The 12,136-nt window shown below is 53.5% G+C and overlaps 4 protein-coding genes across 4 annotated transcripts; 1 reads left to right on the top strand and 3 right to left on the bottom strand.

The window, feature by feature from the left end:
- Nucleotides 1–10: 10 nt before the first annotated feature.
- On the bottom strand, nt 11–3,646 carry QC764_0006960 (uncharacterized protein; the record flags this gene model as incomplete). The annotated part of the gene is made up of 7 exons (XM_062939806.1): nt 3,504–3,646; nt 2,662–3,456; nt 2,239–2,607; nt 1,724–2,168; nt 737–1,466; nt 536–684; nt 11–468 (listed from the first exon to the last, which is right to left on the bottom strand). Exons 2-7 carry the CDS (start codon nt 3,292–3,294, stop codon nt 11–13), a joined length of 2,784 nt encoding a protein of 927 aa, XP_062804710.1. The 5' UTR covers nt 3,295–3,456; nt 3,504–3,646.
- Nucleotides 3,647–4,390: 744 nt separating this feature from the next.
- Nucleotides 4,391–5,565, top strand: QC764_105710 (uncharacterized protein). Its single transcript, XM_062941814.1, has 2 exons — nt 4,391–4,905; nt 4,961–5,565. Exons 1-2 carry the CDS (start codon nt 4,509–4,511, stop codon nt 5,470–5,472), a joined length of 909 nt encoding a protein of 302 aa, XP_062804709.1. The 5' UTR covers nt 4,391–4,508; the 3' UTR covers nt 5,473–5,565.
- Nucleotides 5,566–8,087: 2,522 nt separating this feature from the next.
- QC764_105700 (uncharacterized protein) lies at nt 8,088–8,598 on the bottom strand (the record flags this gene model as incomplete). Its single annotated transcript, XM_062941813.1, has 2 exons — nt 8,088–8,193; nt 8,273–8,598. 2 exons carry the CDS (start codon nt 8,596–8,598, stop codon nt 8,088–8,090), a joined length of 432 nt encoding a protein of 143 aa, XP_062804708.1.
- Nucleotides 8,599–10,790: 2,192 nt separating this feature from the next.
- QC764_105690 (uncharacterized protein) lies at nt 10,791–12,109 on the bottom strand (the record flags this gene model as incomplete). Its single annotated transcript, XM_062941812.1, has 3 exons — nt 10,791–11,141; nt 11,202–11,965; nt 12,037–12,109. 3 exons carry the CDS (start codon nt 12,107–12,109, stop codon nt 10,791–10,793), a joined length of 1,188 nt encoding a protein of 395 aa, XP_062804707.1.
- Between the last annotated feature and the right edge of the window lie 27 nt (nt 12,110–12,136).

Here is a 12,136-nt window from a genome sequence, read left to right as displayed (position 1 = left end):
AAAACAACCCTTAGGCCTCGGCATTATCATTCGACGCCTCACCGCCCTCATTCGACACCTCACCTCTCTCATTCGACACCTCACCTCTCTCTTCCAAGGCCTTGTACTGATCGGTCACCACCTCCAATCTCTCCGCCAACTCCATGTTACTCATCTGCGAAGACAGCGCCTGCTCCATATGATGCATAAGGGCGACCTCCGCTGCGCTCTTCATCTCGGCTGACGTCCTCTCTTTGTGGCTAAGCTCTGCTTGCTCTTGGTGATATTTTGACCAGTGTCTGGCACTCTCGATGAGGCTTGCTGGGAAGTAACGACTGGCGAGCTCCAGGCCGTAATCCCAATTGTTCACCGGGCCGGCGACGACGGTGTGGGGGAGGGAAATCGTGGCGTGGCCGTCCTCGACAGAACCATGACTGGTCATGTGGACGTTAAGAACTTGTGATGGATACCAGGCATTCAACATTTTGCCTAAAAAGGTTGAAGACGTGGTCAGTATTACTTCAGGGCATCTATCGAGGCAAGGGACCCGACTTACCCAGGTCGAGGAAATGGGTGGCGAAAAAGACACGAGACTTCTTCTTTACGAGCTCTTCTGCCATGGCGGCGGCGAGTCCTAGACCCTCGGCGGTGGAGGTTCCTCGACCAAGTTCATCAATGATCACCAAGCTCTTGTTGGTGGCGCCGCTGCATGAAGAGTTAGGTGTCTGCAGAGACGCAGGAGAATGACAAGACTTACTGCAAAATGACAGACATTTCGTCCATCTCTACCGCAAATGTACCAGCATTGCCTGCGGCATTGTCGTTGGTTGCAGACCGGACAAAGATTCGGTCGCAAATTGGAACAGCTGCCCTCTCTGCTGGAACGAAACAGCCGATCTGAGCGAGAATCTGTATGAGGGCAATTGTCTTGATGTATGTCGTCTTGCCGCCCATGTTTGTACCGGTCACTACCACGAACTTGGTGTCATCGCCAGAGAACACGTCGTTGGGAACGAAACCTCTTCTGGCTTCCATGATGGGGTGACGGGCTTTGATCAAAGCGAGTTCCTTGCCGAGCTTTGGGCGAACATATCCATGGGTGGTTGTTAATTCGGCGTGGGAACAGATCAAGTCCAACTGGGCGACAGCCTTTGCTATCGAGGTGAGGTCGGCCACATAACCAGCCTCTGCGATGGCGTTACGCAACTCGAGGACGTACTTGTCGCTTTCCTTGGTGATGATGTCGGAGTGGACTCGAAGTTGCTGGCTCAATTCAAGCAAGCGGTCGGTCTGGCACAGGTAGTGCTCGCCTCTTCGGATTCCGAGGTTGACCCTTACACAACCGATCTTGGCTTGACCCCAAATTTCCCCGGGCTGCGGCTCGTCGGTGTCGACATATTGACGGACATCCGCCCACTTGAACTTGAAGCACAGTCCTTTGTCCTTGTCATCGAATAGTTTCGGGGCAGCGGCTTCACCCAACACCTCTACGTCATATTAGCACTGCAATACAGCCCATGAATTAGAGCAGATAGGGAAAAACGTCAACAACAAATACAGAACCACCCTCCATATAGCCAAAATGCGAGGTAGATCATAACGCACGTGGAAACACAAATCAAAAGACATTCACATCAACAGAAATGTTGCCAGCTGGTAACAGATATAACGAGAGCAGCGCTTGCAAACAACCCTGAACTTGAAAGAACTAGAAAGAAAACAAGCCAAAACATTTCGAACTTACCTTGGAACAGGGCGAGCTTCAGGGCAAAGTAGGCCTCGGCCTCCTCACGCGTCCTCCTGTGCTCAGCACGGGCAAGGTCGATGGCGTCGTTGGGCAACGCCCGGATTGCCCACATCCGGGCGTGCCCAATCTCAGCCGCGCTACGGCTGTAGGCGGCGTCTTCTTGGAGGACCGCCGCGAGGAGGCCGAGGGTCGGCCCGGTCTTGTCGGCGCCGGTCTTGCTCGCTACGCTCGCGAGCAAGTGGTCGGTCACGTCGGCGGCCCGGAGAAGTTGGTGGAGGGCTTGGACGTTTTTGAGGTAGGATTTGAGCCCCAGGACCCGGCTCAAATCCCCCTCGGCTTGTGAGAGCTCATGAGCTCCCACGGCCGCCGACATGTGCCGACCACTGCTCGACACGATTCCGCTTTGCACGGGTTGCCGAATCACAGCATGGTCTATTGCCAACTTAACCAAAAATGTCAGACTTTCTTTGCTACCTAAGCCTCATACTTTACATGGGCTGGTATTCACTCACCCAGCCGGAGATAGACTCCAAGTCGATCCCGTCGAACTCCTTCAACCAATCTCTCAGCTTTCGGAACACGTCTTCGTCGCCACACAGAGTTTCTACCGCGTCGTGGTGGAGGTTGATCTCCTCCTCGTTCGTCATCGGCTGGAGGACGCTCCTCGTGAGCAGGCGCCGGCCCTCCGGAGTCCGCGTGTTGTTCGCTAACGCGAACAACGTGTTGTCGCCCGGTTGGGCTTGGCGCCCGTTGCGGAGGAGTTCTAATGCTTGGATGGCTGCTTTGTCCATCCGCATGACTCCGGAGGGCTCGACGTACTCGATGTTGAGTGCGCCTGCTCGGATTGCGAGGCCATGGTAGCTCTCGATGTAGGAGACGACCTAGATTTCATTAGCATGACAGTCAACCAAGTGATTAGGATATGATATACGTACGGCCGCGAAGGCGCAGGCGGCGTAGAAGTTGTTAGATGACAGTATGACTTTGAGAGGGACAATCTGGTCGCTATAGGCGTAGTACTCAATGTTGATGATTCCAAGAGCTTTGTCCCAACATCCTCTGGGCATCGTGGTGGTGTAAGTAGGCCACCCAATTTCGTCTTCCAAGACCTCGGCCAGTCTAGAAGAGGCACGGTCCGCAGTGATACGGGGCAGAGTGATGAATGTGGTCGGCTTGTGCTGCATGGCAGAGAGAGTCTGCTTGAGAGTCGTATAGTTGCTTTCATTGGCAATGGTGATAATCTGGGAGCTGGCTAGGTTCAAATTGATTGTGGCGAGGCCGATAACGCCGGCTGAGCGAGATTCGGCTACAGCACAGACGACATGATGGTGGAACTCCTCAGCATCAAAGTAGGAGGGAGCGGCAAAGGGAGATGGAGCGAACGAGGCGTCATAGGTGGCAGAGTAAGCGGCGCTGGAGAGACCAAGAGAGGCGTTGGAGGGGTCAGGGGAGCTATCCAGGGTGGGAGTGGTAGGCCGGCGGGGGGTAAAGTTGCTACTCCTGACGATAGCTGGAGGAGCCTCTCTCCGGATGATGGAGGAGTCGGAAGAACTGCTGGACGCGTCCATTGTGAAATTGAGGGTCTTCGAAGAGAAAAACGAGGCGTTCGAAGCTGGTGACTGGGCGTTCGAAGATAGTGACTAAGCGTTCAAAGATAATATTGAGGCCTATCGAGAGATTTGAAAGGAGTTGGAAGAGAAGATCGAGGCGTAATTTTGAAATCGAAAGGCCTCAAAGGTTAGAATCAATACCTTCGATGGTAGTGAGGAGGTCTTACAAGATCGTGAGAGGGCGTTGCGAGATAGTGGTGATGGGTTGGATCATAACAAGAAGGCGTTCCAAGCACGATGGTGATGTCTTTGATGAAGGCCGGGAGAGATCAAAGGAAAGTTTCGAAGCCTGGCAGAAGTTGAAATACACCTAAAAGAACTAGTCGTGTGTGTGCCGAAACTCCTCCGAGGGCTTTGCAACCTTGTAACAGAAGGGGGAAGGAGCGGACCAGAGTACCTCCAGGCAACTACGTGAGGCTCCTTCCTAGTGCATTCAAGACGATCTAACGATTCTCAAAGATACAGATTAAGAAACAATTATTATGTTGGGAAAAAGAGGGGTTATGCGGTTGGAAATAGGACCAGTATTGCAGAGTGTAATGACCCCTGAGAGGAACTCCTATACCCATGGAGAGGCACTCCCACATTCATTGAGAAACACCACTAGTTCCATGATGAGGTGCCCGGTGGTAGAGATGAATGGCACCATGACATGATGCCGTGACTAGGCCTTTGAAAAGCATAATTACATACAGACAGTGTCATTATCCTCAGGCATGGTGAAGATATCAACATCACACCTAGCTCAACACAATGTAGCAATTCCCTCGCAATCCTAGGTGACACTCATCGTCCATCAATATGTCCTATTCGCTAACCACAACGCCCGTAATCAAATACATAACATGGTGTTGAACCAAGTGACTAGATATATTCCAGGCTGCTGACAAGCCCAGACAAGTTGTTTGAGATCAAGAGCAGAATCGCTTAGCCCTATGCAAGATGCTTATGCACTCTGCGCTTGGCAGATGCAGTGATGTAACGCCATTCGGGCCCTGATTTGATGGTTTTTGGTGGGTCGGTTGCTGACATGTGAGACACAACCATCCGAAAACCAAGGCAAAATAACACTGACTTTTTCTCGCCAGCTCTCCAATCTTGTGACATTTCTGTCTGATTGCGACTCTAGTCATAGTAATCCGTTCAACACCGAGAAGAAAACACCAATCAAAATGTCTCCTTCAACCAACACCGTCCCAACAGGACCTATCCTCGCCGCCCCTCCTCCATGGAACACCAAAGCAACCATGTACCTGATCCCCTTCTGGACCTCCTCCAAAACCGCAGCCAACCTCCCCCAAAAGGCCTACCACCCCTTGGAATACCAGTCCTCATTCTCTCCCCCCCAAGCATCAGGCAAACCCCTCGGGGGTCTCAGCATGGTCCAGATAATCCGCTACCACGAAACCCCCGTCGGCCCCTACGACGAACTCATCCTCTGTCCCGGCACATTCGAATACCCCCTCCCAGACGACCAAGCCAGCTCAACCAAGAAGAAAACCGGCAAGGCCATGAGGATCACCCGAATCTACGTCAGCCAGAAATACACCTGTTCGAACGGCCGAAAGCGTTTGTTTCCCCACTACTCTGTTTTCTCATGGACCTGTCTAACACCGCATCACAGTCTGGAACCTCCCGAAACACCTTGCCAAGTTCACCTGGTCAACCCCCGACCCATCCAACCCCAATGTCCAAACCCTCCGAGTCTACCCCCACGACCACACTACTCCCTACGACCCAACTGAATCAACCCCCAGCACCACCCCCTTATTCAAGTGCACCCTCAAGATGATCCCCTACCTCCCATCCTTCCCCTTCTCGAATCGCTGGCTTCCAAGGTTATGGATCGACGTCACTTTGGTGCAACCTCCCTTGCCAGAAAATAGCCAGGCTTCCCAAGAAGAGCTCCCGGGAACGGGGGAGGAGTGGGTCAAGATGGGGGGTTATGAGCAAGTCTCCAAGAAGTGCAAGCTCATGTGGGCTGACATGGATCAGAGGGAAGAGGGAGAAGGGGGAAAAGAAGAGGGTAACTTCTTTCCTGGCCTGAAAAGGTGGAATCTGGCGGTGGTAATGCAGGATGGAGAGGCAAACTTTGTGGATGGGGAGAGGTGGGCTGCACCGAGGCATACACTCTGATGCAGCGCTTTGGGGTCAGCGTTGGTGTAGTATGGTGGGAAATATAGGAAACAAACAAGTCTTGGAGATTCTTTTTTGGATAGCAAAAGACTTATTTTCTCGTGGTTGGAAGCACAATCTGTCGGTTTTGGCGCTGTGGTGACATGCCCCCTGCCGAGCTGCCCCTGAACTGCTTCACCTCGTGTCAATAGCCTCTCTGTGAAACTGTAAACAATCAAACAAGTACCATTCTCTCATAATCTCTTTGAAAAGAATTTGCTCCTCAGGGGATGATTTCCATCAGCCGAAGCCATCCGCACAAAGAGGCCCCCACTTATCGACAACAAGTTGCTCCTGATCCAACATCGCGCGACCTACACGGGCCACTCAACCCCCCATCATATCTCCTTCACAAACCCAACCTCAACAACCCTATCCATAGCCAACCTCAAATTCGCAATCTTCGCCCTCGTATTCTCCCTAATCCACAGGAAAATCGACAGCACAATCCTCCTCCCAATCGAGCTCGACCTCCTCACCCTCATCTGCTCCTTGCCAACAATATACATAATCTTCGCCGCAAAAGCCTTATCAAGCTTGGCCAGCTCATCCGCAACCTCATGATCCCTCAGTTCCACCGGCAGCCTATTCGACCTCGAGTTCAGCCCAGGAGGTCCACCCGCCAACCCCGTGGTAGTAGTAGTCCTGGCGCTGGTACTCGTGGTATTATTATCCCCATTCTTCTCCCCACCGACCTCGTCCTCGCCCTCATCCCCCACCTCCTTTGACGGGCCCCGTCCCAGCCGCTCCTTCGCCTGCCGGATAATCGCCTTCCTCACCTGGTTGTATATCAACGCAGCCAAATCGGGACTGATCACCTCGTCCATGAACCCGTGCTTGATCACCAGCCGGTAACACCCCGGTAAAGTCCCAAACCTTGAGACGTGATACCTCTCCTCAGGGGAAACAGTCGGGACCTCCACCGGATGAAGATGGAAAAAGACAGCCACCTCAGGTACAGCAACAAATTTACTGACAAAATGTGTGAAAACAGCTGGAGTCATCACACCCGTCTTGTCAAAGTAGATCCCCAAACCTCTAATGACACTCAACGGTTCACCTCCCCATTTGGGCGTAAGGCACAAATGTCCCTTCTGGTCCTTACCAACAAGTTCAGTAGGCCTGAAGCGGTCCTCCGCCTCGGCGCGCCACTGGTTCTCCTTGCCAAACCTCCAGAGGAGGAAGATGGCAGTGAGGATCCCAGAGACGGTGATGGTGAACCACGCCCCGTCGGGGACTTTGTTGAGAGCCGAGGAAAGATACAGCCCGTCCATGGTGGCGAAGAAGAGCCAGGGGATGAAGATCAAAAAGGGGGACAGTTTCCAGACTATCAGCGCCACAAGCGTGACCATGCAGGTGTCGAAGAAGGTGACGAACATGACGCAGACGCCGTAGGCGTTGCCGAGGCGGGTGGTGTCGCTGTAGACGGCTGTGACGAGGACAGCGCCGATCATGAGGATCCAGTTGAGGAAGGGGACGTAAAGCTGGCCGTGGAAGACGCGAGAGGTGTGCACCACCTTGACTTGGGGGCAGTAGGAGAGCTTCATGATTTGGCTGGTGAGCTGAAATGTTGCTGTGATCATGGCCTGGCTGGCGACGATGGCTGCCAGGACGGCTACCACCAGGGAGGGGTAGAGCATGCCCGGGGGGACACAGTTGAAGAAGGGGTTGGCATAGGCTTCGGGGTGAACACTGATGAAGGCCGCTTGACCGATGTACGCCAGCAACAAGCAAGGGTAGGCGTAGCACATCCAGCTCAGCTGAATAGCGCGAAGGCTGAAGGCACCAAGATCCGCAAACAGTGCTTCCACTCCCGTAAAGGATAACAGGATACCGCCCAGCATCCTCCAACCGTGTGTCTTGTGCTGCGAGAAGAATTGGATGGCAAAATAAGGACTGAAGGCCTTGAGCACCACCCAGTCGTATTTTACGAGGTTGTAGATGCCAAAACCGCCGTTGAATCCCAACCAAATGATGACTATGGGAGCAAACGCCGAGGCGAGCTTGGTGGTTCCGAACGGCTGTATCAGGAACAAGACAATGAGGATGCCACAAGAGGTACCGACAATCGCCGAAGATGACAGGTCTGGCTTCACGACTTTGAGCCCCTGGACAGCGCCAAGGACGGATTGAGCGGGTGTAAGGACACCGTCGGCAATGACCATGGATACGGCCAAGACTCCAATCGTCTTGAGGAGCCCATGCGTAAATTTGCTTCGTTCGATCCGGTCGCGAATGGTACGGTTCGGTTTGCGCATGTCCATTGTCGAGTGGCGTTCCATGCGCACAAGCACTTCTTCTCGAGGGTCGCGCGAGGTGATGTTTGCCTGTCCCCTTTGTAAGTAATTGCCAGCATGATTCGAGGGTGGGCTTTGTTAAGGGGATTCACAAATCTGGTAAGGAGTGAGTAACAACTGAAAGTGCCACCTTCTCCCTCATTGTCCGCGTGCAGGATGATAAAGACATATTTGACCGTGACCATAATGGTCAACGACCAGATGATGACTGAGAGCACTTGCAGAAGGTCTTCTTGAGTAGGCGGTTCGAGGAATGTCGACGAGTAGACATACAGGGGACTACCCCTGGGGATCAGCATTGCTACCGGACAGCAACCGAGACGTCTGACGATCATACCTGGTGCCAATGTCTCCATAGATAACACCGATGGATTGGTATGCTAGCCTACAGACATGCAGAATCTTGTTAGTATCACAACATCCTAAAGATCAGCATTAAAAAATGAAAATGGAGCCCGACACACCATAACAGTGTAGTACCCTTAAACACCTGCTTCGTTTTGCCATGCTTGTCACGCCAGTCATCCCCCTCTTCCACATCATCGCTACTGTTGGAAGGTCCACCATTCTCCTGAGAGATGTCACCGGCGGTTCGTCTGTCAAAAGACACCCTTGTGATGCTCCTGGTGTTGTAAATACCGCCGGCCTGGCTAGGTCCGATGTCTCCTCGCAAGTCTGGCCCAAAGGAGATACCGGTAGAGCGGGCCGTGGATTCAGACGGGACATTGTTTAGGGGAGGCGGGTCGTCATTGGCCTTCGATGTTATCGGTGGTGGTGGTGTGTCGGCCATGGTGTCAGGGTTATGGCTTCGGCAGTTGAACGTTGAACTGTTGCGTTGCTGGTCATGGAATGGGGTGAAGACTTGGTATGATGAACATGAAAGTCAAGAAAAGGGATGATATCTCGGAACAAAACCGACAGATCGTGCTGTGTCGGCTTTATAGTTCAGCTTGTCTCAAGACGAGACTCAGCTTCTCGTCCAGCAGTCGAAACAACCATGAGATAAGGATGCGAGATAGATTTGCATAATGAGATATCGGTAAACCACGTTTCTCGCAACGTTCAGTGGTGTGGGTCATGGGGGTCGCGAGCACACGAGCTTCTGGGGAGCTCTGTGGTAGGGCGCTGGGTCCTTGGGTCCAGCTCAACGTCCCGTCCTCTAGTCATTCTAAGGGCAGATAGCGATATCTCATGTGAGTGGTCAGTGTCAATGAGGGTGAGCTACATGCTCGTGAAAGTCATGCATGCGCGCTTGATTGAGCACCTCCCTGCTCCATCCTTCCCGTCACCGTCTACAGCCGCGGGGGTCTATCCCTGGCCGGCATGCCCCGCGGCAGCCATCGGGTTAAGTGGTGGAAGCATGGTTGATGCTACCTACCTACCAAGCAGGTTAGAGATCGACACGGCAAGGACACGAAGGAATCAAGGAATAGGGATGTTGAGGCTTGGGGACGAGACCGTGTAAGTATCGGTCGTCTGTGAGCTGAGGACCACGAAAGATAGGTAAGGTACCTCAGGTAGGGAATCAACACCGTGCCCCGTTAGGGCGTCCACTTCGAACACGAAGTCCATGGACTGGCCCATCAGAGACAGTGAAATGTAAGAGGCCGACCGTCTCCCAGTCTAACTCACCAAAACCCAAAAGTCCAACCTCACAACCATCCCAGAATGAGTTGAGAGCCAGAAAATGAGGTGTGAAGACAACATGGTCTGATAAGATCCCCATGCCCCTCAGCAAACGGCCCAACTCCAACCGACACTTCACTTCAGAGCCTCAAACTCACCCGATAACACACATCTTCCCCCTCCCTCAATGACCTCACCAACCCATCATCCCCTCCCATCTTCAATCCACTTCGGATGAAGACATCAAAATTCCACCACCTCCATGTCTTGTTCCAAACCCCACGGTTGCCAAGCTGGCCTTGGCATCGATCTTGGCAAGCCCTAAGCTTTCTGGCTCGCTCCACCCAAGCCCAGAACCTCATTGCCAAGCAGAACCCTTGCACCATTCAATGACAACCCAGTCCTCCGGGTTTGTTTCCAAAGACCCAGGAAGGGTTGGCAGGGGCACATGTCTCTTTTACTCCCGGAGGCCGCCCGCCGCGGCAGCGTTCCGGGTATGTGCCAAGTCGGGGATTTGGGCTGGGATCTTTTTGGAGAGACGACAGGTGATGGCTTGGATTCCTTCGGGTTTCTTGTTTTGACCGTCGACAGCAGAGTGCGGGAGAGAGTTAAATTCAAGATCACCAAGCAGCAAGAGCGCGCGTTACTGAACGAGCGCGAGTGTGGTCTTTAGGAGAAAACGCTGTGGTGACTCGAAATGTAATGATCAAAGATTCATGGAATAAAGAGCGCCAGTGCAACCTTGGACATGGCCTCTTTCTGACCTCCAACATCCATCTCACGGCATGGGCAAATACAGCAACAGAGCAGTAACTATGCTTCCCCCATATCCCTCAGCTCGCAAACAACCCCCCTCCTTCCATCCCCAATGGTGCCACCATCACATCCAGGGGTTCCACAACAGAGTCGATCCTGACTGAGCCCACCTCCTCTATCCTCAAAACAGCATCCCGCCAGATGCGTTTCCACCATCCAAGGAATGCCATTACAGAATGCAAATCCCGCGGTAATATCCCCTTCCTTCCCATGCGCCAAGACCTGTAACACACTCCGGACAAGCAGGTCACGATAGTGAGGGGTTTTGGAGCCGACATTGTGGCAGTGCAAAGATCGAATATGCAAAGGTTTCACAGCGGGGGACTTGTCTGAACTCGAGAAAAGTGCGGGACTTTTTTTTTGTTAGTGACATCTCTTGTTTAACCCTGTTTTTGTTTATCCCGACAACAACCTCCGTAAGGTATCAAAGATGGTGAGCCTCGGGTAATGCACCGCGGCCCAGGATACATCCTACACTACACCATCGTCCAAGTGACAACACTCGGATCACAAGTCCCATGGTCCAAAAAACGAAACTTCCTAGTCAAGCTGGTCCACAGAACCAGCATCCGCAGCGCCACCCGAGTCGCTCTCGCCGACAACGCTCTTGCCATCCTGCTCCGTGACCTCGAACCGCCAGCCAAACTTGTCCTCGATCTTGCCGAGCTGGATACCCTTAAGTTGCTCGAGAAGCTTGGTGCAGATCTCGCCTGGCTCCTCGATACCCTCGGGAATGTACGTAACAGTCTCCGCGCCATTGCTGCTAGACACGCGAGCCTGTCCCGCAAGCCGGTTGCTGTCACGTTTGGTGATCGACCGGATGGGCACAAGAGCAGCTGCCGTGCCCGCAGCCAGCACCTCTGAGAACTTGGGCAGCTCGTCATACTTGATCTGTCACAACCCATCGCCGTTAGCCATCTGCCTTCGTGTTCACCACAATGAAGAACCTACCGCCCTCTTCTCCACCCCCCAACCAAAATCCCTCCCAATCTCCTGCACACTCAGACTAGTAACACTGTCAATCACCGCCCTACTATCCGGCACCACCAGCGTCACCTTGCCCCCCTCCCTCAAAACCCCAATAAACCCACTCGTAGAAAACTCATCCACCTCCTCGTGCCTCTTGCTGTCCAAATGCAGCGTGATGCCATACCCCTCCCCCCGAGCCTTATCACTCCACCGCAGCACAGGAGCATAGTTCCCCCCCACCTTGGCGCTCCCCGTCCCATTCGGGGCAGCCCGGTCAAACTCATCCATAATCAGCGCCCTGACAGGGTGAGTCCCGTGGTAAACCCCCGTGGGCAAGACATAAACGCAAAACATGTACTCCTCCGGCGGCGTCAGTCCCAACTGGGCCGAAGAACCATAGACTTGCGGCCGAATGTACATCGCCGCGCCTGTCTCGTGGGGAGGCACGAATTCGGCGTTGAGAGCGACAGCCGCCTTGACTGCGGCGATAAAGAGGTCAACAGGGACCGGAGGGACAGAGATGAACTCGGCCGAGTGCTGGAGCCGGGCCGCGTTGCGGTCAGGGCGGAATATGGCGATCTTGTTGTTGCCCGGGAGGCGGAAGGCTTTGAGGCCTTCGTAGGCTTGCTGGCCGTAGTTGAGGGCCGGGGCCATGCCGTGGAGGCGGATGTAGGGGTCGGTGACGAACTGGAGGGGTGACCATTGGCCTGTCTTGACCGAGTAATGGGATTCAATGTGGCCGTTTACTGTCGAGGTGTGTAAGTAATACAAGGGTTGTCAATGGAACTTGTGGTGGTTGGTAGTAGGTGGTACGGACCTTCTCTAACTTTGAAGCCGACATTGGACCAGTCGATGGTGTTGACCGGAGGGGGAGGAAACGTTGAAGCCATCTTGGATGTTTTTTGTTGGCTTGATAT

Source organism: Podospora pseudoanserina, chromosome 1 (genome assembly GCF_035222485.1).
Source record: "Podospora pseudoanserina strain CBS 124.78 chromosome 1, whole genome shotgun sequence".
Lineage (NCBI taxonomy): Eukaryota > Fungi > Ascomycota > Sordariomycetes > Sordariales > Podosporaceae > Podospora > Podospora pseudoanserina.
This window is presented reverse-complemented; position numbering and strand designations above follow the sequence as displayed.

What these genes read in the sequence shown, in the direction of transcription:
- QC764_105710 (XM_062941814.1), top strand. Translation starts at nt 4,509, where the DNA reads ATGTCTCCTTCAACCAACACCGTCCCAACAGGACCTATCCTCGCCGCC. An exon ending in CTGTTCGAACGGCCGAAAGC is followed by an intron (nt 4,906 to 4,960) that starts GTTTGTTTCCCC and finishes ACCGCATCACAG; the next exon opens with TCTGGAACCTCCCGAAACAC.